At 38.1% G+C, this 26,549-nt stretch overlaps 1 protein-coding gene and 1 long non-coding RNA gene across 5 annotated transcripts in view; one reads left to right on the forward strand and one right to left on the reverse strand.

Moving 5' to 3' along the window:
* Filip1 (filamin A interacting protein 1) overlaps positions 1-20,859 on the reverse strand; it is a gene marked incomplete in the record, with an annotated part of 169,998 nt that extends 149,139 nt beyond the window's left edge. The window contains 2 exon segments of one of the 3 annotated variants that reach the window (XM_013505829.1): positions 19,305-19,338; positions 20,489-20,859. In XM_013505829.1, the coding sequence (XP_013361283.1) occupies positions 19,305-19,325 (21 nt within the window). 3 annotated transcript variants of the gene reach the window in all.
* A 114-nt stretch (positions 20,860-20,973) lies between these two features.
* LOC106146907 lies at positions 20,974-22,981 on the forward strand. 2 transcript variants are annotated; one of them, XR_001231535.1, is made up of 3 exons: positions 20,974-21,059; positions 21,322-21,440; positions 21,956-22,981. It is a non-coding gene; the product is annotated as an uncharacterized LOC106146907 (long non-coding RNA). The 2 variants fall into 2 exon arrangements; XR_001231536.1 differs by having other exon boundaries at positions 22,424-22,981.
* Positions 22,982-26,549: the final 3,568 nt, after the last annotated feature.

A 26,549-nucleotide genomic window follows, 5' to 3' on the forward strand; every position in this document is an offset into this window, starting at 1 on the left:
TAATAACCACTGTTAACTTCCTATCACCTTGTTTTGAAATTCTGTATCAGTTTTATTGTTTGTGTGTTGATTTTGCATTTGTCTTGGTTGTTGTTATTTTGTTTTCTTTTCTCTTTAAAACAAAAAATAGAAAATCATTTCCCAATTATAATAAAAATAATAAAGTTCTTACAAATCAAATTAACAGAAATGAGTAAAGCTTCTATGAATAAATTATAAAACCTAGTTTAAAAAAGAAAATGTCTTGAATAAGAAATGTACAACATAATAGGTTAAAACCCTCAATATTTTCAAAATGTAGATTCATCCTCAAAGTACATGTATTATTTCAATGTAATCTTATTCAACATATAAACAGAATTTTTCACTTCAGAATTTTTCTAAAGTTTATATAAAAGATTAGTTCAACAGTTTAGTTCAATGATAACTAAAGTCATTTCTTCTAAAAGTAAGACAAAGACTAGAAACTTGTCCTAATACATAGAAACACAATTTAGATGTTTATGGTAATTAGAAGCATGAGATAATTACACAATACACAAGTGCTCTGAAGCAACAAGTAGTCCAAAACAGATCCCTACAAATAGGGACTCTACAGAGTGCAGTCGCTGAATTACAGACTCGACCAGGATTTGATCTCTCGTTCCATTTCTTCCTAACTACACATTATTGGACAAGTTGCCACTTCTTCATTCTGTGTTTTTGGGCTACATTTCAGTGTCCTTGTCTGTAAAGTGGGAAATAATCATAGAATGAATCTGTTTAGTGAAATTATATATGTGTGTGTGTGTGTGTGTGTGTGTATAAAATATATACCTATACCATATGATGAAAGTGCAATTTCAAATCAATAAAAAAACAATATGGCATTTCAAATCAATAAAAAGAACTAGTTAGCTATTTGAAAAACTAAAGTTATCTTTTTATTTTATTCCACTCACAAAACTGCAATTGATACTTAAATTTCCTTAATGATAGGAAATTAGTAGAAGAAAGCATAGGCAAATATGTATAATCTTGGAGCCAGGAAGGTTGTCTAAAATAATATACAAAAAGCAAAAGCCATAAAGAACATATGATGAATCTAACTACAAAATTTAAAACATCTGAATGACCAAAGCACCAGATAAGTGAAAAAAAACAAGTAGCAGACAACCTCTAACATAAGTTAATAAAAGAATCAACAAATCATTCAAAGAAAGAAAAAATCTAATTTAAAAAAATGAATGAAGAATATAAAATGATAATTCACAGAAGAAATTTTTCAAATGACCAAGATTTGAATACACTGGTACTCAATCTCACTTTAATATAGAAAATAAAAATTCAGTGATTATATTCCTGTACAACTAGAGAGAATATAGATACAAGCAAATCACTGTGTATACCTCACCACCATAAAATTTGATTGTATTTACCCCAGAGCCACTTAACTGTATGCCCCAAAAGGCCATCACAAAGATCTTCAGTGTAGTCTTATTTGTAACTGTGAAAAATTGGAAACAACCTAAATATTCATAAAAATAAGAATGGATAAATAATTGTTCATTCTTCCTATGCCAGACCATGCTGCAATTTCCTAAAATGAAGTGAACTTATTTGTACAGGTATGAAAAATTGTCTAAAGCATAATGTTAAGTTAAATAATACAAATTTTACTTATTGTAAAACACATGCACACATATTATCTTTCTATAGGCAATCATACAGAAAAGTCTGGAGGAATCTACACTACACTGGTAGTGGTGACTTTCTAGAGAGAGCTAAGAAAGAGGGCACTGGAGAGGGAGATAATCAAAGTGTACTTACTTCAGTAGGATCTGTGAAGTTATAATTTTTGATAAGGAGAATTTATTGAGGTAATTTAAAATTATTTCAATGTACAACCTATTTTTATATGTCATAAATGTGAAAAGAAGAAAATCGATGAAGTTATAACACAATACTGTACATAAAGTTGCTTTAAACTGTTATAATCAAAGAAACAACAGTCTTTGTAAAAATCTAAACTATCTTCCTTATATTCATAGTACAAGAAAATCCAGAAATACTGTAGAATAATCCCTTCACCCTCTGGGTTTATAAGATAAAAGGTAATCTTGGATGGAGTTTTATTTTTTGTGAGTGTTTTTAAGAGTGAAGTTTGAATCACCAAACCAGACTAAATTTTCCTGAATTTCTGATAAGATTTCCCTGGAAATAAGAGTCATCCTATTAATAAAAATATATTTAAATGTTAATTTAATAGAATTGTCTTTCTCAAATCTTAGTTCAATACAAATGAAGAGAATTCTTTTATAATCTAAGAATTATTCACTTTTGAAATTTTTGATTCCCACATTGGACATTTTGTGATAGGGTATAATGGGACTAATTGAATTTAGGTTTAGTATGCAATATAAGATTTCAACGGCTGAACATACCAACATTTATTCTTGATAACCACAAATGGCCTATGGTTAAGGAAGAACCTGATAATTTAAGAAAAATTAACTTGTCTAAAGTGAGAACAGAGAATAATTCATGAAAGTACTCATTTTTTTTCTCCTTCCCCATTAATCTACCTTGGTCTTTAGCTGTGACATGTACAAACCAGTGGAAAAACATTAACTATGGTTAATGGACTGAATGGATTTATTTAAGAAGAAATATTTAAAGAACTAAAAGTATCAAATTATCTCCACAACACATATATTGGTCACAGAGACATAATGTACAGTATGTCATAAATCTTCCTTCTTCTAAAAAAACATCTTATTCCCCATAAGGACTGAAAGAAAATCTTTCAATCTTTCCAAATCTCAAAGCCTCTTAGCAATATTTTTACTTTTCTTTTCTCATCACCTATTTCAATATTTTGCTGCCTTTCTAATTGAGGTCTATACTCGGTGGGAAGATTGTGTGGGTTTGGGAGAGCCTCAAGCCTGGATAGGAAATTCAGCTCTGGCTACTTTCAGACTAGTTAAATTTGAGAAGAGCATGCTTTGGGGGCAGTGGGAGAGATTTTTAGAGAGATTTTCCTCTGTGGAGGAATTATTTGTTTTGCTCCCCTAAAGTGCCTATTTATGAGACAATAACATTGTTAGTCTTTAAAAATATGTCAAATAAATGAATAATGAAAGCCAAATCCAGATGGAAATAACTAAATATTCAATAGAATTTTTAAAATGGGAAACTTCTCCATTAGTAATGAAACAGTAATAGAACATTGATCTTCCTACTTAAAATGGCAGCACTAAGTTCACAATACATTTAAAGAAAAATAATGGAAAAGTCATACAGGTAGGAATTAGATCATAGGTGCTTTCCCTCCTTAATGTGAATTTTCCAGAAAAAAAAAAAATCCATCATTCCAAATGTAAAGGTACTATTAGCCAGGATATCTCCGTAAGGCCAAGCCAAGATTCACAATCCTGAAGCTTCTGTTGTGTAAGAACCCAGGGGCTGAAGAGCACGGAGACCCTCCTGGGGTCTGGGCCAGCCCTCCTGGTCTCCGCCCACAGACACCCAGCTCCTCCGAGCAGCTGAAGATGCCCTGAGGACACCTTAATGGTACTTCCATCCTCTCACCTTCACTTCCCTCCCATGGGAGTAATCACTTAAAAAAGGTGGGGAAATTTGGAATAGCTACAGAGAAAACTCAATATACAGCCTACAGACCAAACTGGACAAAATGCTATTTCTTTTGAAACTTGTGTTTTGGAGTGTTAGGTTAGTATTTACCCGTGTACAAGTGTGATTGGTGACAACCTTGGCCAGCTGCTCTGAGTTTATTCTAAGAAAGGATAAATGTAAGATGAATTTTCCAGCAATAGCACTGGCCAGGAGGCTGAAGCCCCAAACCTGCCCCCTTTCCACTGACAGAATGAGTAGAGCTTTTATTTAATTCATGAAAATATTAAGGCAAAGGATCAATAAATATTAAAACTAGAACAGTTAAATATTTTAGTGAAAATCAATCTCAATCTCTCTCTCTCTCTCTCTCTCTCTCTCTCTCTCTCTCTCTCTCTCTCTCTCTCTTTCTCTCTGCCTTTTCCTGGAGGTAAGCTTGGTGAAAATCTGTCATATTCTAAAATACCCAGGCCAAGTGCCATGATATATGCCTATAATCCCAGCTACTCAGGAGGCTGAGGCAGGAGAATGGAAAGTTTGAGGCCAGCCTGGGCAATTTAGAGAGATCTTATCTCAAAAGTTTAAAAGGACTGGACCTGTAGCAAGTGGTAGAACACTTGCCTAGCATAGACAATGCCCTGGAGTTCAAATCCCAATACCACAAAATAAATAAATGAAAATAATAAAACACTCAGTTCCCAGCCTCTTCCAGAGCAAGCAACTGAACTCAATCCAATGCTCATTAGCACTCAGTTCTCAACCACTCCCAGAATAAGCAATTCAAGTGACTCCAGTACTCACTGAGTATTAATTTACCCATTGTTCTGGCTGTAAGAAACGAGGAAGAGCTCTTCCTTCAAGAGCTTTCCATTATACAGGAACACAACACCACAAGGCAAAATGAGCAAACATACCAGAAAATACAAAATCAAGTAAAATTATTTGCCAAACATATAGGCCAAATAATTGATTTGTGTAGCATTCATTTATATTAATACTTGAGGATGCTCTAAGATTGGCTTGGCAGAAAAAAAAACAGACAGAAGGCACAGAAAAAAATAGAAAGAGGGCTCAGAAAAGAAAGACAAGATAAGGAATAAACCAGAAATGCATGGAAAGCTGCCTACCTGAGAAGAGCCTGTGCTGGGAAGGAGAATAAGACTTACACATAAGAGGCCTGAACCCAGAAGAAAAGGGAATGGAGAAACAGAGCCCCCACAAGGCCCCTGAACCTAAGTGATAACAAGAAGCCAGGGCATGAGAATGGTATTGGACAAGCTACTTAAAAACTGGACTGTGTGATGACCTCATCAGATCACACATTGCTGGCAAAATTAAAGTAGCCCCTTTACTTAAGGGAGGATAAGATTCAACACCCCCCTGCATACGTGGAACTGCTGATAGTACCAAACCCTATATACACTATGCTTTTCTTCTATGCGTATCTATGACAAAGTTTAATTTTAAATCCATCACAATGAAAGATAAGTAACAATAAATAATTTTAAAATTACAACAATATACTGTAATAAAGTTATGCAAATTTGTCCTCTCTGTCTCTGTCACCTACTTCATCACATACAGAAAGTACTTTATGACTTCTCCCTGACACACCCTAACTGCCCAAGTCTGTGCTCACGCACTTTAACGGTATCACTAAATAAGGGTCATTTGAACCCAAGCCCTGTAGTTCCAGGGCAGTCTAGCTGATAGCTGAGATGGGTACTGAGTAATTGGTGGGCAGAAAGCCTATGCAGCTTGGATACAAAGGACAAAGGGATGATTCACATCTCAACAGGACCGAGCTGGATGGTTCAGGATTTCATCACACTTCTTAGAAGAGCATACAATTTAAAACTTATGAACTGCTCACTTATGGAATTTAATATTGTTAGACCACAGTTGACCTCAGGCACCTGAAATCACAGAAAACAAAACCACAGATAAGGAGGGTTTTACTTGGTCTGGCTATCAGTAAATATAGAAGTTGGAGATAAAGTACAGTTGCTGCCATTACTCAGACTTTCTACTTAAGAGAATAATATAAACCTGGCTCCCTCCTCTTCACCTGTGGATATGAGAAAAGTAAAAAGAGCTCATCTGCTTGTGTTCAGTGTAAGACAAAGAACACTCGGAAGGACACCAAAGCAATCAAACACCACCCCTCATCACAGCAATGCTCTGTGACACCAAACTGCAAAGATGAGCGAAGCAGCCTGCTTGGCTCCAAATGCTTAACACCAGCTTCACACTGGGCAACCTTGCAGAAGCTTCTTCCAGACAGAAGAATGCGCCTGCTAGGTCTTGAAGGAGAGGCCACTCATGTCAATGCTCTCTACCTGCTGTTAGCCCGGCGAGCAGCTGGGAATCACATGCCCCACAGCACTCCTGGGGCTCCTGCATCCCAGTTCCACTCTATAACCAAGGCTTGGCTCAGCCCTGGCCTAACAAGCAGGACAGATGGTGCCTACGGTGCCAGAGAATGATAAGACCAAAACCGTGAGCTCTTACACAACCCGCATCCGACAGAATTCCGGGTCGGGGAGGGCAGGCAGCACAAGCTGGGTCTTGGCTGTGCGCTTCATATACCAGAATTTTAAGCCACATGCCTGTGAGAAAGACTTTCTCAGTCTCTTTCATCTCTCACAGAAAGGGATTGGAGTTTATCACCTCTCAGTGTCTATTATTATCTACAAATGTTATAGTAAAACAATTCTTCCAGAGTAATTCACGAATTGAGCAGACGGTTTAAAACTTGAACCTGAGCAGCTCAGTTTAACCTAAGGTGCCTGGGCAATTTCACACCAGGAATGGGGTGCCTTGCTCCAGGGCCCTTGGCCCTTCCCTCTTGTGATCACCCTCACCCTAACTGTGTTCCTTCCACCTATCGGTTTATGTTTCAGTATTAACATCACAAATCAGTTGCCATCAAGCTCTCCTCCACTTCAATAATCAGGCAGAACGGCCTTGGTTCCCTCTTTCATCCACTCTAATCCAGCAAGTTCCCTCCCAGGAGATCCTACTAAGCCACTGAGGAAGGAGTGTGCTGGATTTTTTAAAAAATGAGTCTCAAAAATAAATAAATAAATAAATAAATAAATAAATAAATAAATAAATAAAGTCTTCAGTTCTGCCAAATATATAGAAGTCAATAGGCAAGAGTTGAGAACAATAGGAGGAAAAGAAAACAATGTATTCTCAAAAGCATCACATGTGTTTAGACTCTTCGATTCTGAGGATGGAAATGCACTCATTTTTCTTTTGATTGTAAGAATTTCTGTGGCATATTGTGGAGCTGCTTCTCGGGAAGCTTCCTCAGTGGGTTTTCCCACCAGAGGCACAACATCCGCACTTTGCACCCTGCCCCACCGGGCATGGGAGTTTTCTGGGTCCTTTGTTAATGTGTTGGTTGAAGTAATATCTTCTTTTAATTTGAATTTTAATGATTGGTAAGGTTAAACAGTTTTTCACGTGTTTATTACAAATTATTTACATCATTTTTCCATTTTTGTGTTGTTGTGTTCTTTTCTTTATTCACCTAAAGAGCTCTGCATGTTAACCATATTTGTTCTTGATTATTTTGTCACAATTTGCTTGAGTTTAACTTTGTGCATGTGGGTTGTTAGTTTTTGTTTTAATTTTTCCATGTAAAAGTTTTAATTTATTTTTGGAGTCAAGTATTTTAGTCTTTTTTGTTTTACTAGGTTGTTGTTTATTTGTTTTTAAATTTGTTTTTAGGAAGGATTTCTCCATTCCATCAGTCTATGTGTCTATAAACATATATTTGAGTATTTCACTTTCTTTTTTTTCCTCTTAAATTTCTGGCCCATCTACTATGTATTTTGGCATGACAAAGAAATTTAATGTGTTTTGGTGTGACATAAAAACACAATTTCAGTTTTTCCTACTGATTAAACAATCAATAGCTTTATCACAGAGTATAAAATGTTTATTTCATAATACTCATTTCTTTATAATAGGTATATAATTTTCTGAACATTCTACTATTTCCCCTTGATCTCTTCATCTGGTGTAAATGGATTCTGATACCATACTTAAGTGTTTTAATTTGTATGCTTTCAAAATTCATTTTAGGTCTGGGCATATGGCTCAGTGGCATAAGCACCTGCCTGTCAAGCACAAGGTCATGAGTCTGATCCCCAGTACTGCAAAAAAAAAAGAAATTCATTTTAGTATGTGATAAGGCAACATTCTCAACTTGTGCTTCAAAAACGCTTTAGCCGTTAGGATTATTGCCTCAATAGCATTTAGGCACTTGAAGTAGAGTGTGGAATATATGTAAGTATTTTTTCAAAGTGCACAAACTCGTAAAAGTCCTAAGTACTTTTATAGGAAGCATTTATCACTCCTGTTTAGACATAATGAGACTGATCACTGTTTTGAAAACACACTCAGTAGTGGTAATGGTAAGAGTCAAAGATTTTCCAATCCACAAGAGCATATTTGCCTGCCTTTCTATGGCCACTGAAGACTAAAGTATGGTGAACATATATGTATACAGTGGATCTGTTTCACAATATTTTTAAAACATCGAAATTATCGTGTAAGTCAAAGGGTGCAACCTACTAATTCCCCATTTGTAGAGTTACCTGAACTTGTGCAACAAATCAGTTATTTGAGCCTTTTGGTCACATTCATTTCTGCTACGTTTCTCCCTCAGACCTTGTTTGTCAGGTCCTGTCTCATCTTCAGCCTCTTCAGTCTCCTTCCCCACGTGAGAATCACTCTATCACATGTCCAGTCTCTAGATCCTAACGCCTGCCTGTAGGTGTGGCCCCACTTCCAGCTCCCAAAGCACCATGTATTCACCAGCTGTATAGTATTGAAACTGCCAACACATGTTGGAGAGTAGATAATATTTACTGTTATATCCCAACCTCTAGTTCGAAGCCCAACACAGGAGACTCCACAAATATTACTGAATGAGTGAAGGACATATACCAAATGTGAGGCTGGAGAGACGCAAAGACCTCCAGCCAGGTGCTCAGATTTGGTGTCATCTTAGCTGTTGAAGTTTAATTCTGGCTTCTCACTCAGTCCCCGGGGCTGCTCCTCTTCCATGGCTACTCTCCTTGGACCCCTCCTTGCTGTCCTTCTTCTGTTGCTGACAAGCTTGCCCAAACCATATCAGAACTCAGCCATGCTCCACCTGCCTGCCAGAGTACCCAGAACGTCCAGGTGCCAGCTGTCAGGATGAAACACCCCACTTGGATCCAATGCTCTGCCTGTCCTGCTCCTGGGTCACCAGCCCAGACCCTTCCCAGCCTTGCCAGATGGCGTCCCAGCACATGTTTTCCAAGAGGAGCAGACTAGGTGATCCCTGTCCATAGCCACCTGCTCCCACACAGCCCAAGCCCTTTTCCGTTCTCACGCAGTGTTTGGCAGCATTGTGGAAGTCCACCTCTGATGAAAGTGTCTGGAAACAGAAACTGAAATAGCACTAAATCCAGACAGAAATCAAAATGTGGGATTCTGTTCTTTCATTAATATTATGTAAAAAGAAAACAGAAAACACTCTGACTTTTCTCTAATCTCCCTCTCAAAAGAACAAAATTTTTCACTTTCTGAGAAACCATGAGTCCTTTCATCTGGCCCCTCTCCGCACCCCCAGGCCTTGTCTTCTCTTCAGTTTGAGCTCAGCATTTCACGTGCTCCTTTTGGTGAAATTCCATCACAATACATCACCGGGAACACATGTGTTCCACTGGGACTTTATTCCCTGGAAGATGTGGATGGTGATGTAAATAACGGCATCATTAAAACTTGCAGGAAGTGATGTGAGAAAGAGAGCTGTGGGGAAGTAAAGCAAAACCTAGCAGCTATGATCCGTGTTTTTTCTTGAAGTAATGCAGATAGTACAGATGCTGATAGGGAAATTCAATAGCATTCATCAGCTGGAACTGTCAGCAGAAACATTAATTAATCTGCAGCTGTTGCTTTACCACTTGTAGGGGAGTGGAGAATCCTAACTCTAAAATAGATCTCTGAGGAGGAAAGCCTTTCCAGCTAATGAATACAATAAGAGTCTGGCTGGGGGTTTTTCACGAGCCTAAGTAAAAACCTGAGGGGTGAACAGCTGCAATTAAATTTGTGTTAACAGTTCTGTCTTAAGATACTGTATTTTAAAGAAATGGTGCTAGCTTTTCCATGAAATGTATGCTAATCAGAGCTACAAACTCCTACTCACTCAGTAATGCATTGGTTATTAGGTAATAGTAGAAAGAACATTTTAGAGATTTGCTGATATTTAATTTGTATGTTAGAAAAACAACACATAACCATTAAAGATTTAGAAAACTGTGAAGCAAGAGAAATAATCACTGTAGTCACTAATTGGTTTTTTTTTTTTTTTTTTTTGGTTTCTTTTCCAGTACCAGGGATTGAACTCACAACCTTGCGCTTGCTGGGCAGGCACTGTGCTGCTGGGCTAAATCCAGCCCTGTAGTCACTAACTGTTATTTCGTGTTTGTCAACAAAAAAGTAGGTTCAGTCAAAAATAAAAATTAGTAATGTTCACTTCCTTAATTTCATGACATTTAATGGATTCAATTTAACAAACATTAAGCAGTGGTTTTGTACAAGATGATTCTAAAACCAATTGCAAGTCATAACTGAATCCATCATATTAATTTCTTTAATTTATATGTAAATATTTATCACAAAATGATTATAATAACCTCTTCTTGTTTAGTTTCTATTGCTTAAAAAATCTGTGCTATTTGTCATAGATTTTTACCTTAGAAAGGTTCATTTAACCAGATGATCATGTATATTTTCTCCTATGTGTGAAAAAGGCTGTTGTGTAAAATTTGTAACATACAGAATAACCAGAAAATTAGTTTCATATATGCCACCTAGAAATTTCATATATGCCAACCAGAAGATTTTTAGAGGCTTTTTTGAGTATGCAGACTTACTGATTGGTCAGTTTCATAGAGGACCAATGTCCTCAATGAATCTGCTGCAAAAGAAGTGAAATGATTAATCCCCTTCTGCTGTTGCTGATATTATGAGAGAAGTGAAGGAATACTATGAAAGTCCAGACCAAGGAATGACAGGGAAAAGGGAAAAATGGAGAGCCAAGCCAGACTCACGGGGCCAGGGAAAAAGTCAAAAGTCTAAACAGGAGGGTACAGTTTGTGGCTAAAATGTCTATGGAAAGATAAACAGCAAGTGCTGAAAAGTAAGGCATAAACATTATGTTGCCCCACATGGGAAAAGAAAGACAGGACATAGGAAACAAAGTCAGTGGGAGAAGTGGGCACTTCACAGTGCTCTCAGACACCGTCCTCCAATTGGCCTGCTACTGGGAAAACAGAAGGGGAAGCAAAGGCCAGTTCTCTAGTCACACAAAAATCCTAGTTTCTGGGAACCAAGGGCACAACAGCAAGCTGTCCCTAGACCCCTGAAGCTGAAACCAGGGTGCAGCTGCCATTCATTCAACACCATGTCCTCTCAGAGTGAGCCCCAGAACAGCAAAGTGATGAAAAGATGATGACACAGGCTAAGGATCTCACTTTCCTGGACTCAGCCCAGAACTGTCCATGCCTGCCACGGAGCCAGGAGCCAGTTCCCTCAGTTTCCCTGTCTGTAAACTATGAATGACACAGCAACCTCCTCATGGAGTTGTCAGGACCCAAAATATAGAAGACACTCATTAACTATCAGCTACTACAATGTTTATCACAGTCCTGTGATAGAGTAACAGAACTGCCTCTAGTTCTGTCCACAGGACGCATACACACAATTGAGATCCAGTCACAGAAACGAACCCAGGATCCTTCATCAAGACTTGACAAGTAACCAGGGGTCAGTTCACCTGAGACAGGAATACAGCCCTCCCAAGGCGTGGAAAGTGCCCACTATGAAGCATTTGGTGAGCTCAGTTTGAGACCCAATTCTGCTAGCAGAGAAGTTGGTAGCTTCTGCTGAATGACTTTCCTTTGAGGTGATACCAGACAATGGGTTCTCAACCCTGAGTGCAAATTACAATCACAGGAGAGCTTCTGAAATAGCCCAGCAGGTGGGCACCCTCTTGAGCCAGCTAAGGGGCAGAGCCCAGCACTGACAGTGTGAAAGCACCACAGTTGACTTCCATGCACAGGGAGCCCTGAGAGGCCCAGGACTAGACAACTGGATGGTCCCAAGTGAGCTGAGTCTAGAGATTTGCACTCGCTTGAGTTTCCTGCTAGGTGACAAGAGCCCCAGAGCTCCCATCCCTGCCAGGAAGCAGATTAAGTGCAGGAGGGCCAAGAGAAACCTGACCGTCTGGAGAACTCTTGAAAGACTATGATAAATTGTTAATATCTTCCATTGAAGAGGCATTAGCTGAACACTAATGTGAGAATTATAAGTCAGTTTGTTGCCAAGAGAAATTTAGAATAATTGAATGAGGGAGGAAAATACTTCCGGAAGATTTTTGTCAAGCCTTTCAGCTCCAAAGGATTTAACATTATTTTCTTCCTTTGCCACTGTTACCCCTTTTACCATAAAGACAGGAAAGAACAAGAGGGGTTCTGAGTTTGTTGCAACAACATCAGGAAGGATCATGTCTACAAAACAGAACCTTGATGAAATTAACCAGCTCTGCCTTTAATTTTTTCTACTGGTTTACATTACACAGATCTGTGCAACACCACAAAAAGTATATCTGTTCTAGGAAAATGTTCAGCTTGTCAAGAAAGTAGCACAAGCCCTGTTTATTGGCCAGTGATGAACATGTGGGTGTGTGTAGGGAGGGAGTGCATTAATACTGTTTTGAGGAGACAGTTTGCACCTCGAGGCTGGACATTCCGTCTGCTATATGTGTTCACTTCACATGAAACTTTCATTTGGTGGGAAGGGGTTATCAAATACCCTGGAAATTGGAATAGTCATGTCCAATGGCATAAGAAAAATCAAAACATTATCTGCTCCATCAAGTTTTTATTAGAATTGCTTTCCTTTTACTTCACACAATCTGGGAGTTAAGTGCCAGGCATGCAAATAGAAACAAAAAATCCAGATTATTTACAAATAGACATTTAGCATCATACAGGCAACTCTTGGTTAAAAAGATAAAAGAGTCTTGAGTTCAATTCGTGGTACCAAAAAAAGGATGAAATAAAATATGCAGTAAAATATGACACTGCTCCACAGTAGCAAATCACTAGCTGAAAAAAACCAAGTAATTTTCCTTAAACTATAGCAACTCTGCTTTGTTTTGCCTTTGGTTTTGTTTTTACAGACCAACCTTCTGCCAGAGTGACAACTCCCTACCTAAACAAAGCTATTGGGAGCCAGTGAGAAGTTCTTATGTGGAAAGGACCTGTATCATTTTCCTCACTGCCTCCTTGAACTAACACACACACACACACACACACACACATGCACGCACACGCACACACACACACAAACACCTCTTTTTGAAGCAATGCTGCTGGGATAAGTATTTTGTAGAACTCCCTCTTGAACCTGCTTTACAAACCGAATGTGTAAGACCAAGACAGAGACCTGAGGAGCTCTTCAGGTTTCACCAAACAGTGGCCACAATAGATCATCAAGTCGAATGCTCTGTGGCCTCCTCTTCCAGGGAATTGGCGAGTACAGAAAGCAAGACCGACAGTGCCCTGTTGATAACCACACACCTTACCCCTGCAGCCCAGGGCCTCAGGCCTGGCTCTCCCTGAGTCTCCCCAGATCCACTGACCACTGACGCTTCTGGCTCCACTTTGGGACTCTGGAAAAGAGCCCATGCTCACTCTTTCACCCTAAATCTCTTCACCCTTTACCTTCAGTGAATTTCTTCCAGCTGTAGGACCAGCTGTCCTCCTGCACAGTCACAGGCTTCTGTCTCCATCCACATCTCACAGCCACCCAGGCAGAGATGTCCCTTGAACCACTGCCTGCGTTACAAGAGGTGGTCAAGAATAAGAGCCTCATAAGGTCCAATCACCTGCATTTGAACCTCAGACCTACTACTGGGCAATTTACTTAATATTGATAAACCTCATTTTCCTAATCTATAAAATAGGAATAAGAGCTGGGCACGGTGGCACGAGTCTACAATTCCAGCTGCTACTCAAGAAGCTGAGGCAGGAGGATCAAGAGTTTGAGATTACCTGGAAAACTTAGCAAGGCCCTGTTAAATAAAAAATAAAATGCTATAGATGTAGCCCAGTGGTGGAGAGCCACTGGGTTTGAACCCCGTACCACACAAATACACACACATACACACACACACACACACACACATACACACACACACACACACACACACACACACACGAAATAGTACCTCACAGCACTGGGGTGTGGTTCAGTGGTAGAGTACTTGCCCTGGGCTAGCATGCACAAGCCCTGGGCTCCATCTCCAGCATCAATAAATAAATAGGTCATAGAGTTGTTATGAGAAGCAAATAAAATCATCTGTGTAAAGTGCTTAGCACCATGCCCATACGTGTAATTCTGAGTGTATGTTGGCCATGATCACTCTCATTCATAAAGAGTAAATATATGCATCCATATATAATGTATCAGTGTATTACAGGTTATTCTATATTATATCGCTGTCACAGACTTAAAGTTGAGGTGACCCAGGCATTGGAGAGCAGTGATCTACAGAAGCAAAGGCCTTGCCCAAAGCTGCGGGGCCCCTGAGGAGAGAGAGGCGCAGCTGGCTCACTGAAGGAGCAGAACAGGCACGGGCTGCGGCCAGCACAGTTGCCTTGGTGGGGCCAAAGCAGAAAGTGATATTTGGAAAAGGCAGCACCTGTAAGGCCGCTCCTAGATCTGAACACCAGGCTGCCCCTCAAGCGTGTGTCACTTACTAAACAGTTCACGAACCGCAAAGAGCCTTGAATACCTCCGGTGTCACATTTCAGGACTCACAGAACAATTAGAAGTCTGCCTGGCTCCTGGGTGAGCAGACCATCTTTGTTTTCCTCTGGTGTGTGTTGTCGTCACAGTAACTGCCAGGCTCCAACTGCTGGCCCGAGTGTCATTTCCCGTTGCTGAAGCCACCACACTGAAACAGCATTATGATCTCAGCAGTGCCTCTTCCTTTCCTGTGCTGCCTCGGTCTAAGAAGCAAGCTCTGAAATGAGTTACTGCAGACATAAGTACATTAAAGAAAAAGAACCTCTATTTATCTGTATTACTGTATCTCCTCTGACTCATGTGGGTGCATGAGTGTGTATGGGAAATCTTATTTTTGCAAAGATCTTATAGACAAACAAGACAAGTTGGCTGTAACTTGATTGTCTTGATGATGTCAGCAGTCCACTGTTTTCAATTAAATCACCCTCTGCCCTTAAATCTTTAGTAAACTATTTTTTAAAGAACAGACAACTCTGATATGTCCATTTCCAGACTTTCTTACATCTTTCAGCAGGTAATTTATTTCTCCACAGCAATGTGGCAGAACTGCAGTTACGGTGATGGCCAAAGGAAGAGAGAAACTGTTTTCAAGTGCATACATATATGGTCCTTGTCCAGGGAAGGAACACTTGTCATTTTCATCTATGCTTTGGTGCAGAAGGTGGGGGACAGCATTTGAGAAAACACTAAACCCAGAAAAATCCTTAAACCTGAAGGGTTCAATTAAAGTCAGATCATTTGAAATAAATTCTGCATTTGCTTTAAAAATTCTTTTTTAGTCTGTCTTTCACCGGCCTCAGAAACACATAAATCACCCAATATTACGCACAGTGACACCATGGCCCAAAAAGGAAAAGCAGCACAAACCTTCTTTTGACTTCTCAGCTCCCTGGGACAGAGCAGCGTGGGTGCTGGTTAACACTACAGCTGAGAGTTCCTCACATTCTGCAATCGGCTGGTTAACAGCCAACTAAAGCTGCTCATTTGTGTTTGACTTTCCCCCTTCTAAATTCTTCCAGGCAGGCTCCCTGGCCCTCCGAGCTTACCTGCCTCAGCTGCCACCGCAGAGAAAGCTGTTTTCTGCCTGCAGACTCGTCCCCTCCCTCATTAGCTAAGGTGGAAGGCTGACCATTCAAGGAAAAAGAAGGACATAATTTATTACATTCTCCTAAGCTTCCTGTATTTTTATTTTAGAACCTCTATAATGTACTCTGCAAAGCCAAAGAGGCTTTTCTTCCTTCCTTTCTCTTTTACTTTTTTCTTCTTTCTTCCCCTCCCCTTTTTTTTCTTGTTTCCTTTTTTAATCTCCAGAAGGTCTTCACTAGAGAATGACAATTCTGAAGCTTTGTCTCATCTTTTAGAGAATTCCTTTCAGCTGGGAAAAATAAAGTAAAATTGACAAGTCTAAACCCTTATTATCCAGCACAAAATTGTCACTAAAGCCATTAAGAAGCCCCCACGCTTATTTTTTACGACAGGTTTGAAGTACACGGTGATTACAGTCATCACCGGAAGCTGGTACATATAGGTGACATGTCCTAATTCTTTTTATGTCTCCTACATGCCCCCATTGATCAGGGTTTTCATATATTTTATTAAATTAAGTACACAGGATATTAAGCATCCCAGAATGCACACATATATCTTTATAATATAACACTTTCTTATTTATCTTGGGATATACTTTTCTTGTCATTTTTAAGCCTGAATAGGGTTAAGTGCAATGAATAGCAAGAATTCATTTCTATTTAGTAAGGTTGAAATTAGCATGAGATGACCTTTTTTTGGTTTTTTCATTTTTATCTGTTACTAGGGTGGTAAAACAAAACAAGTCATCTAAGGGAAAAAAATAAGAATGATAAATACAATAACATACCCTTCCATGGAGGACTCTATTGCTATACATTACCCAGTATAGCTGGCAGTAAAAGAGACATCCAACCGCTACGTATAAACACTCTTTATCTTTGAGTGCAAACAGAGAAACCATAGCACAGTCTATGCTCTGGGTGATTTCTTAACCACGTTAGTGATGTTTCCATAAGGCACCAGGCAGCTGCATGATAAGGGAGGGTTTGAAGCATAAATTCCATACTAAATTATTGGCTGCTATTCAACCTGTGTCTGCTTAGAGTACCCAGCAGCAAAGTATGTCCCAAACAAGATTACAGATTTGAACAATACATTCTTCTGCCTCTCCTATGATCTGCACACTTGAACTCACAAACTATCAATACCAAGAATTTTATGTGCAACAAAGTTTAAGATAAACAAATAACTACATTTAAAGTGTGATAATAAAGCAGTAATAAATTCATTGGAAAGTCTTAATGTTTTAGTCCTCAAACCTACAGCATGAACCCTCAACAAACTATACAAAGAAAGAGCATTATAATCTCCATTTAGTCGATGAAGAAACTGAGGCACAGAGAGTAATTTCTCCAGGGGGACAGTGAGCTAAAACCTGAACCTGGGCCATGTGGTCTATGCCACTTGCCTTCCCTGGTTCCCCTTCCATGAACTTATCCTTATCATATCTTGAATTCAGATGTAAAGAAACAAAATATATTTGTATCAGCTTATCTTTTATTCTGTTGCCATATGTATTAACATAATTAATGTGTAAACAAGTTTAAATCGCAGACTTATCAGTGTCACATTTCTAAGTTGTTATCAAGCTTTTCCCTTAAACTTTTTTTAGAAGTAGATTCCAGCCTAAGCTTGCAAGGTCCCCCCATTTCATACTGCTGCCTTTCAAAGACCCACAAGTTTAATAACATAAGAAGGTTAAACAAGTGAGTGAAATGTATGTGAAATAAGCTCAGTAATATCCTAAATCTAAGATAACTCTCTTATGAAGAAATTCTCCTCTGCCTAAAAAAGAAAACACTATTAGCGTTATTTAGAATGTGTAAATCTCAAATTTTCACTTCTAAAGAATAAATAGAAATTATAGCCACAGGGAAATCATTGCTTAATGAAATTATTTCACAAGTTCCATTAAAAAAAATCCGCAATGATTATTGCCAAAACCCAATTGGAAGAATATGTTTAACCTCTGTGACCATCTAATAATGTAAAAAGAATGTTTTTCTATTGGTGGATACAGAACAAATTGCTTCAAAAGCATGATTCATGCTTGATCTCACACAGTGAGGGCATAGGTTTCATGAGTGATTAAAGATAGTACTGAGAAACATCCTATTTTTAAATGTATAGAAAAAAGGACAGAAAAAAGACCATATCGTAGTTAAATGTTTTAAAAGTCTAGAGTCTAATCTATCATCCCCAAAGAGAAAGAATCATAACTTAAATGAATTGTACCAAAGGTAACTATAAATAAAATCTGGCAACGAAAGATGATAAAAGTTTGTGTTTAGAAATGTACAGGTCTAGGTTCATACAGAAGAGATAGCTAGGTAATGTTTCAATTTCATTTTTGAGAGCTATAACATCATCTCCACAGTCAGGTACATGATCATAGTTAAAATGGTATCTTTTTCTGTGCATGGTAAAATTCAGCAAACTCCCTCTTTTTTAACATAAAATCTATTAATCATACTTGATTTTATGTTGATCCATACTCTCTCACATTTTCATCATGAGAAAACTAGAGCCCCAAGAGTTAATAGACACTCACAATATGCATGGGGCTAGGGAGCTCCAGAGCCAAGTGACACTTACGATACTGTCATACATCTAAAAGACTTCATAAAATCGTCCTGGATTTAATGAGGTAAAGCCTACTCCAAAACATCCTAACTCCTAAGAAGCATCAAGTTGTGTTTTTGTTTGTTTGTTTGTTTGTTTGTTTGTTTTCAAATTATTGAACTAGGAAGGAATCAGCCACTTCCAAAAGGTATGGTCAGGGCAGGAGAATAAGGTAAGGTGTTGAAATAAATGTTCACTGGGCCCGTGTCTGGAGAATGGTCCATATCTGAAATACCTGAAGCCAAAGGACCTGTTGCCAAACAGTGGGAGTGAGACTAGAAAAGTCAAGTAGGTGCCCGATGACGGACACTTCTCAGAATATCCAGCCTAGGTGTTTGGCAGTAACCAGAAGTCTCAGTAGAGAGCTAAAGAGTAGGTAGACAAGCACAGCAATGCTACAGGAACATTAATCCTGGGGTCGAAGGCAAGATGACCTGAGGGCCTAAAAGGCATTGAGGGCTGGGAGGAAGCAACAGTATTACAATCCAGACACAGGGTGAAGAGGGCAGACCTCCGTGTGGTGGGAGACAAGGCAACAGAATAAATCTTACAGAGGAGAAATACAAAGTGGAGGAACTGGGAGAACAGATCTGCATAGTTACAGAGTTTGTTCATCTAGTGGAGGAAACCATGTGGTTTAACCTGAGCTCTTCTTGATTTTCAAGAGTAAACTTATAAACATGAAGACAATTCGTAACACTTTAAAAAATCCACTTCATCAGTAGATGTGATTTTCACTCAGCGCCAAATACAGTGCTTAGTTATCTAAAAACTGTCTGATTAAAGCCAAAAAAATAAAAAAAAATTACATGCCTTGAACTAATGGTAGATTTTGGCCTTCCACATGCATTTGTAAGCCAACAATGTGACCCTTTCCTAGGATAAAGACAAGAAAAATGTGAGACATTTAGTTCTGACTTTTCAAAACTCTTTTAAGATAAAGATATTTCATCCCTAGTAAAGCACCAGGAATTTATGCTCCAATCCTGAGGTCACCAGAGTATATTTGCATTATTTTTTGTGCATATACATTATATATGACTAGCTTTGCCTACTTTAAAAACTACTCGAGTGATCAGAATTATGAAACATATAATGCATACCAAAACTGATGTAGTATTCATTTTCCCAAAGAAACTGTAAAAAAAAAAAAAAAAAAAAAAAATTTGGTTTTCCTTAAATTAGGAACATGTACATTCTTATTTGTCAACAATTTGTTCAAGACTGGTTGTAGGTAAATTCTTTTTCTTACTTTGTTAAAATAGTTTCAAGTAATTTTTAAGTGTGTTTCTATACTTCTTCGACATTATCCTTAAGTTAGGACATTCACTCAAACTATCATGTTCATTTAAAAGATCGTTCCTTTAAATGAAGAAATACAAGGGTAGACCACCAGGTGTCAATACTAACCACAGCACCTCGCGGACGCACAGCTGTAACCTGACAGATCCAACATGAAACTGTTCATTCTTCAGCAGTTCTGATAACACTGCATAGCAGCTCAGGCAAAGGAGACAACAGACCCCCCGGATGGAACGAAGACTTCCTCCCCACGGAGGTAAACACACTCGTGCGTACACCCTTGCAATTTAAGAAAGGATTTTTTCTTAATAAATTCAGTTTAAGTTTTCTAAGACAGAATCTGTTATATCTATGTAAAAGTCATTGCTTGATTCATTTTAAGGTACACACAACCTTCTCCTGAGTTCTTATATTCAACAACCGCAGAAGCACCAATTCAACACTGACAGAAGCTTGGGGCTGACTGGTGTAGTGAGCCCAGCGCCTGCACAAGGTGAACTGGTGTAATCAGAGCCTCAGACACAAGGAGTCGTCAGAGGGCAGCAGCACAAACACCACTCGGGACTTTCCTCTCCTTTACACACAGGCTGCTGAGCTAGTTTCGATAAGTGAAAATTATTTTGCTTCTAGGGGAACATCCCTCCCATCGCCTAGCTATCCTCACTGTGAAAAGAGCTGTGGAATCGTCCCATGTTATATTTGTTACCTGCCAAAGAGGGACAACTTGCGAGAAGTATTTTGACAGCTATTATGATATCAGATATTTTTTGTGTTGAAAAGGAATCAGAACAACTGTAACAGCTGAAGTTTCCAACTTTTTAAATAATTCACAATGACTACACTGATTCCTAACTGTGTTATCACATCGTAGATCAGGAAGAATCAAAGGACACAGACAAGACAGAATCAGAGAGAACTCTGAAATTTTTTAAGAAAGTAAGTAAAAAAAAGAAAGAAAGAAAGTTGCTATTTGTTTTGGTCTTACCTGACGGCAGCTCGTTTAACCAACGGGATGTGCTTTGGGAGGTGGCTTATCCTCTGAAGAACCCAGTGGCTTGTCCCACAGCCCAAGACAGACCGAGTCCTGGAAAACTATCCAGCCCAAAAGAATACAGAGGAAAAAGCTTTTCCCACTCTCTTTGCTAGGACCAGCCAATAGCTGAAGTCATGCAGGAAGCTGAGTGTGAGAGGAAAGCGGCTTCTCCCTGAAATCTCGATCAGCACAAATTGGAAGTTGTTGTATATCTCCCACCCAGAGTTTTGTTTAAAGTTTTTTCAACTGTTGCTAGGTGTTGTTAGGTTCTGAGATTGGGTTTCTCCTCTCTGTTCCCTTCACAGCGCTGTCAGAGCGATGACTTTGCTGAGGAGCTGAGCTCGCGCGTGCTATATTTATCCAGTGTTCTCAGCAAGTCACGCCTGTCAACAGCTGAGAAGTTTGGAGCCGGCTCCTCTGAGTTCCCAGGCAGCTGGGTTATCAGTGGATACAGTCCCACTCACCCTGGGAAGATTCAGGAAACCAGCAGACCCTTTCAAGGACCTCTGCTCCCTGCACAGAGGTAATTATTGTTGGAAGCTCTTACTGCAGACTGTGATTTGGGACTTGGGTTTTAAAATCTGAAAAGAAACAGAACAGCAGTTGTCTTGGGCAGAGCAATTTACCAATGCAATATTCTTCTCAATTAGGCTCTCTCAGATAAGTGTTCTCAAGTTGTTGGGGTTTTTTTTAATGCTTTAAAAAGTGTATCACAACTGTTGGGAAATTTTTCAGGAAGAGATCATTTCCAAGCAGATTTTGACATTGGTGTTCCTCATTTACAGCTGGATCACTTACCTAGTCATGAGAGGCTTAACCAGATATAGCTGCATATTATTAAAACAAGCCTACCATAAGGGAGTGTCTACAATGTAATGATTTTGAAAGGAGTACGATTAAGAAGGTAAATTTCAGCATTCTAGCTCAAGTCATTCACTCAAAGTAACACATGGCAAACACTCCAGCAAAGTCAGAACTTCAGACATCACTAGTGGTTGCAGGTTTCCCTCTTCCTTAACTCCCCAGCCTCCAAATCCAGAGAAGGATCATTTCCACCCAGAACTTCAACAGAAAGACTGTCTCAAAATAATTCATTTGCTTCTTTCTATATCATAAAAGAGTATGAATCTGCCAAGATTAGTATATATATATATATATATATATATATATATATATATATATATATATTTGGGGGGGATTAGTTTACTAATTACATATATAAATAGTAAAGGGGAGCTGTGAGAGGTCTTTTTATCTACAAGTTAAGTACAGAGGAAAGGGAGAAGGGAGGGTAAGAGAGAAAGGGACAGACAGAGAGAGATTCTTAGCTAAAAAACTAGTATACTGCCCTGACAAAAATCTCACCAACAACATTATTGATCGATTCCTGAGATCAATTTATAAACTTCACTTTTGCAGGGATTGAATCCAGGGAAATACATTCTCTTTTTGACCTGCAAATGGGAGATGGACCACAGAGATATATGAAAAGACAGATTTAATATTTTAAGAATTGTATACTTCCAATTCATAACTTATATGCTGAGTAACCCTAATGTCTCCCTGGGAAAGTTTACCATTTTATGTAGAAGTGCAGGGGTGCATTGGTGGATATGCCTTTTTTTAAAAGAAGTGTCCTTCACCTTCAAAGTAAAGTTGACTCCCACACCGCAGTCCATTAGAAAAGATCTTGGCTCTTCCCATCCCAGCTAGCACACTGACAGCACGCATCTTCTCCTCTTAAATTACTTGTTACTACACAAATGCAAAATTGCCTTTGTTCAGGCTCAGTCTTTCTGGGTCAAAGCCAATCTTGAATTTAAATTTTTAAAAAGAAATTCTATTACGATGAAGGAGCACTGATGTGAAACAATCTGTCTCTCCTAGAACACTAATGGATGCTTTTAAAACAAACAAGTCCCAGTTCCTGAAAGTGGGTGCTGATAGGAGTAGGACACATATGACTGAGCTGTGGGGGATTCAGAATCACCAGGAGAACATCTTCAAAATTTACAAAGAGGCAGGCAGAGGTATTATTCTTTGACAAATATACATACTCCCCCACACACATACCACATCCAACACCCCAGATTGGAAATCACAGAAGAGAATTGCTAGAATATCCCTTTTCCCCTACTAATACTTTGTGGAGGTTTCCAACCCAAAATGAAACAGGGGAGTAGAGCCAAATGTCAAGGCTCTAAGAGGAACAACCTACTGTCCCTTTACAGGCCTAGCTAATTCCACTGAAAGAGTGGTAGTTATTTCTTCTTTAACCTTTAGATTAGCTGTCCATTATTGCTAATAGTTTATATTTTTGAAATGTGGTAACAAGCAATAACACATAAAGTATTGCATATAATTACACACTGTTGCTACCTTCAAATTATGTTATTTTAAAATATACTAGGCATGGTCTGTAGTTGCATCCATTTACCTATAAAAGCCTCGAGTTTATCTTTTTTTATAGCTGAGTAATACTCCATTGTATAAAAATATCACACCTTTTTTATCCATTCCTCAGTGGATGGGCATCTGGGTTGTTTCCAAGATTTAGCTATAACAAATTGTGCTGCTATAAACATGAGTGCACATATATCACTGTAAGTGAAATGAATCAGACCCACATGTGTAAACATTGTATTACTTCCCTAGTGAGTAAACCCCAAAACGTACAATAGATACTACAAAAGGGAAAGAAATTGCTCAAAGGAAGGAACAACTGGGATGGGAGAAAGAAGAAAAGAAAGAAACAAGGAGGGGAAAACTACATCTGTGTATAGAAGGAAAGCTGGGATAACTCTAATGGTCTGTTTAAAGAAACACTTAGGGGCTGGGGATTTTGCTCAGCAGCACAGCGCCTGCTTGGCAAGCGTGAGGTTGTGAGCTTGATTCCTGGTACGAGGGAAAAAAAGAAAAGAAAGGAACAGTTAATGCTTATTTTTGAACTAATTTTGCATGCTTATATCTGGTAATCTGAACAACTAATTTGAAGACAACAATATGCAATATAACAACCATTGGTGAATTCCTATCATCTTGTCTAGTAAAACTCTGTATCATTTCTAAACTTTTTATTATTTTTTATTCTCTTTAATGGTTTGATCAATCTTGTATTCTTACACCTGGTAATCTGAGCAACTTTGCTGAAGATAACAATATGTAATATAACAACTACTGTTAATTTCTATCATTTTGTTTTGAAACCCTGTATCATTTGTATTGTTTTTGCTTTGTTTTGTTTTTGTCTATGTTGTTGTTATTGTTTCTTATTCTCTTTAAAATATAAATAAATAAATAAATTATACTAGGCATATCTGTATGACTCAGTTCACTATTCTGCAGTAATCAGCTCCTCTCCCTCACTTCCCCATGAGACACACACACACACACACACACACACACACACACAAGTAAAATTATTTTGAAGGCTTTTCCCTCCTGGGAACAATTATTCAGACTAAAGCATTTCCTACATAATCCACAGAGGAAGTAGTGCTATTAAGAACTATTAGAAATTTGTGTTTTGTATACAGTTGATGAGGAACTGATTTTTCAACACATATTGTTAATATATTACTGTTCAGCTACATTCTTTCCCACAGTCTTAAGTGTTAGTATTCTAAGAACGTCTGGTAAATCACAGCTGACTTCCCAACTTCAAGGATGAGTCATGATGAAATTTTTAAGCAAAAGGTAGGTTAATGCTGTCAGTTTAAAATTATTATCTCCATAGCCATTTCTAAAAACAAACTTTCCAACCTTCTTCATTTTTTAAAGCATAGTGATTTTTTAAACTAACAAGTTATTTAATTTACTACTAAGGAGAAAAATAGACACTTAATAGATATTTACTTCAAAATGATGTTTACATCAGCAGTGTTCAAGGCGGGGTATCTAAAGACTTGGGTGGGGCCAGGGATATAGCTCAGGGGCGCAGCATCTGCCTGACAAGTGTGAGGTCCTAAATATAGTTCCAGGTACCAAAAAAAAAAAAAAAAAAAAAAAGACTTGGATAGGAGTTCCTGAGTTCCAAAGAACTTTCCTATTTTCCTTACTGAATCTGCAAGAACTATAGCAAGAGTTGAATAAACAGAAATTACTAAACAAGAAAATTAACATATAAAAGATTATACAAAAGAGAAAGGAGACTTTAAAGCATACAGAAAATGCTTCCAAACTCTCTCAACATTTAGGTCATCATAGGCTACATATTAAAGTGGTAGAAAGAAATTCTTTGGTTGCAAATTAACTACCTTGAATTTGTTAAAATTCTAAATGAAAATAATAAATTGTAGTATAATAATAAAAAATATTTATACAATACTTAGTATAAGCCCAGCAGCGTTCTAAACACTTGACATACAGTAACCCACTTAATTCTCATACTCATCTTATGAGGTAGATATTATTATTATCTTCCATTTTACATGCAAGAAAATTTAAGCACACAAACATCAAGGAAGTTGACCAGGATCATATGTTATTAAGTAGCAGAACCAGAATTTGAACCAGAGTTTGGTTTCAAAACTTTACAACCACTTAGGTACTTTTGTATATTCAATAGTCACAGTAGCCTATTCTTAGCAATCTCTGAAAGTTTAACCAGGTAGACTCCATTCTCTTCTGACCAAACACATTCCTTTTTCTGAGGGGAGGGGATCTTGGGATTGAACCCAGAACCTTGTGCATGTCAGGAAAGTACTCTATCACAGGAAAGTACTCTACTCCTAAAAAGTACCCTGAAAGTTCCACAGTTTTGGTGGCAGATAGAAAAAAAAAAGGAATAAGTTTGTGTTGAGCATAGCAAAATAAAAACTCATTGGAATTGAAGTCTTGCAGAATATCAGAGAAGAGAAAATTGGACTGAAAAAAGGATATTATTTTAGGGGAGAAAAGTATTTTTAACCAAAAAGATATGTGCTGTTTAGCTTTCTAAAACAAGCAATGCATAATGCTTTCTGATGAATGAGTTACTGCTTAATGAAATTCTAAAATTACATTCTGAAAATATACTTTTGGTCTATGATTTGATAAGCAATGTAAACAGGTTTGTGAGCTATGTATTCACAACCAAAAGTTCTCAAAGATATAAGAAAAAAAGAAACACACACACAAAACGAAAGGGAAAATCATGTATCAGCTACTTCCTTGGCATCAAAATGATATTGTATTATATAGCAAATACTCAGGTTTTACAATTTGAAAGTACAGTACTTGGATTTTCCATTAATCTAGCTGTAATTCTATTTAGATTTTCACAAAATTTTAAAAGAAACAGTGCTAATGCTTTGTAGTAACTATAAATATTCATAAAATAACTACTTGTCCTACCAATAAATAAAATAAATACTATGATACCTACAAATATTCACGAAACACTAAATTTTTTATTTTTTCAACTGCTTCAGAAAAAAGCAAAGTGAGACCAGTTTAAAGAGTAGTAGCACAACATTCTTTTGCACTTGCCTGAGCGAATTAAGTACTCCCTTACACACATTAGACACTAAAATTCCCATATTTCTGCTGTGTGCTTGAAATTGCATGAGTAAAACTTAACTCTGGAAGTCATTATAGGTACTTGTAGGTCACAAACTTCCTACTTTTCATAGTTAGATAACATTCTCCTAGGTGTATTTCCTACTTCCTTTCCTATGCCAGAGTCATGCCCCATTCTTGCTCAATACTCTCTCATTGGAACAAATGGCTTTAAACAATTTTTTTAAAGTGAGTGAAACTTTCAGTGTCTCCAAGAAATAGGTACACAATATAAAAGCCAATGACTGGGCACAAGGCCACAAGTGCATTTCTTGCACGTTTATAAGCTTGTACATAAAAATTAGATAGATAACTATAGTTAATTCTGGAAAACCAATTTTTATCAAAGTATATTCATTACAATTTCTGGTTCTAGAGTCAAGCAAAGCTGGTCTGAATTTAGACTTCATTACTTACTAACTTCAGACTATTCACAATAGCCCAGCCCAGCAGCCCTCTGAATTCTGTCTGTAAC

Source organism: Chinchilla lanigera, unplaced genomic scaffold (assembly GCF_000276665.1).
Source record: "Chinchilla lanigera isolate Chin_1 unplaced genomic scaffold, ChiLan1.0 scaffold00101, whole genome shotgun sequence".
NCBI lineage: Eukaryota > Metazoa > Chordata > Mammalia > Rodentia > Chinchillidae > Chinchilla > Chinchilla lanigera.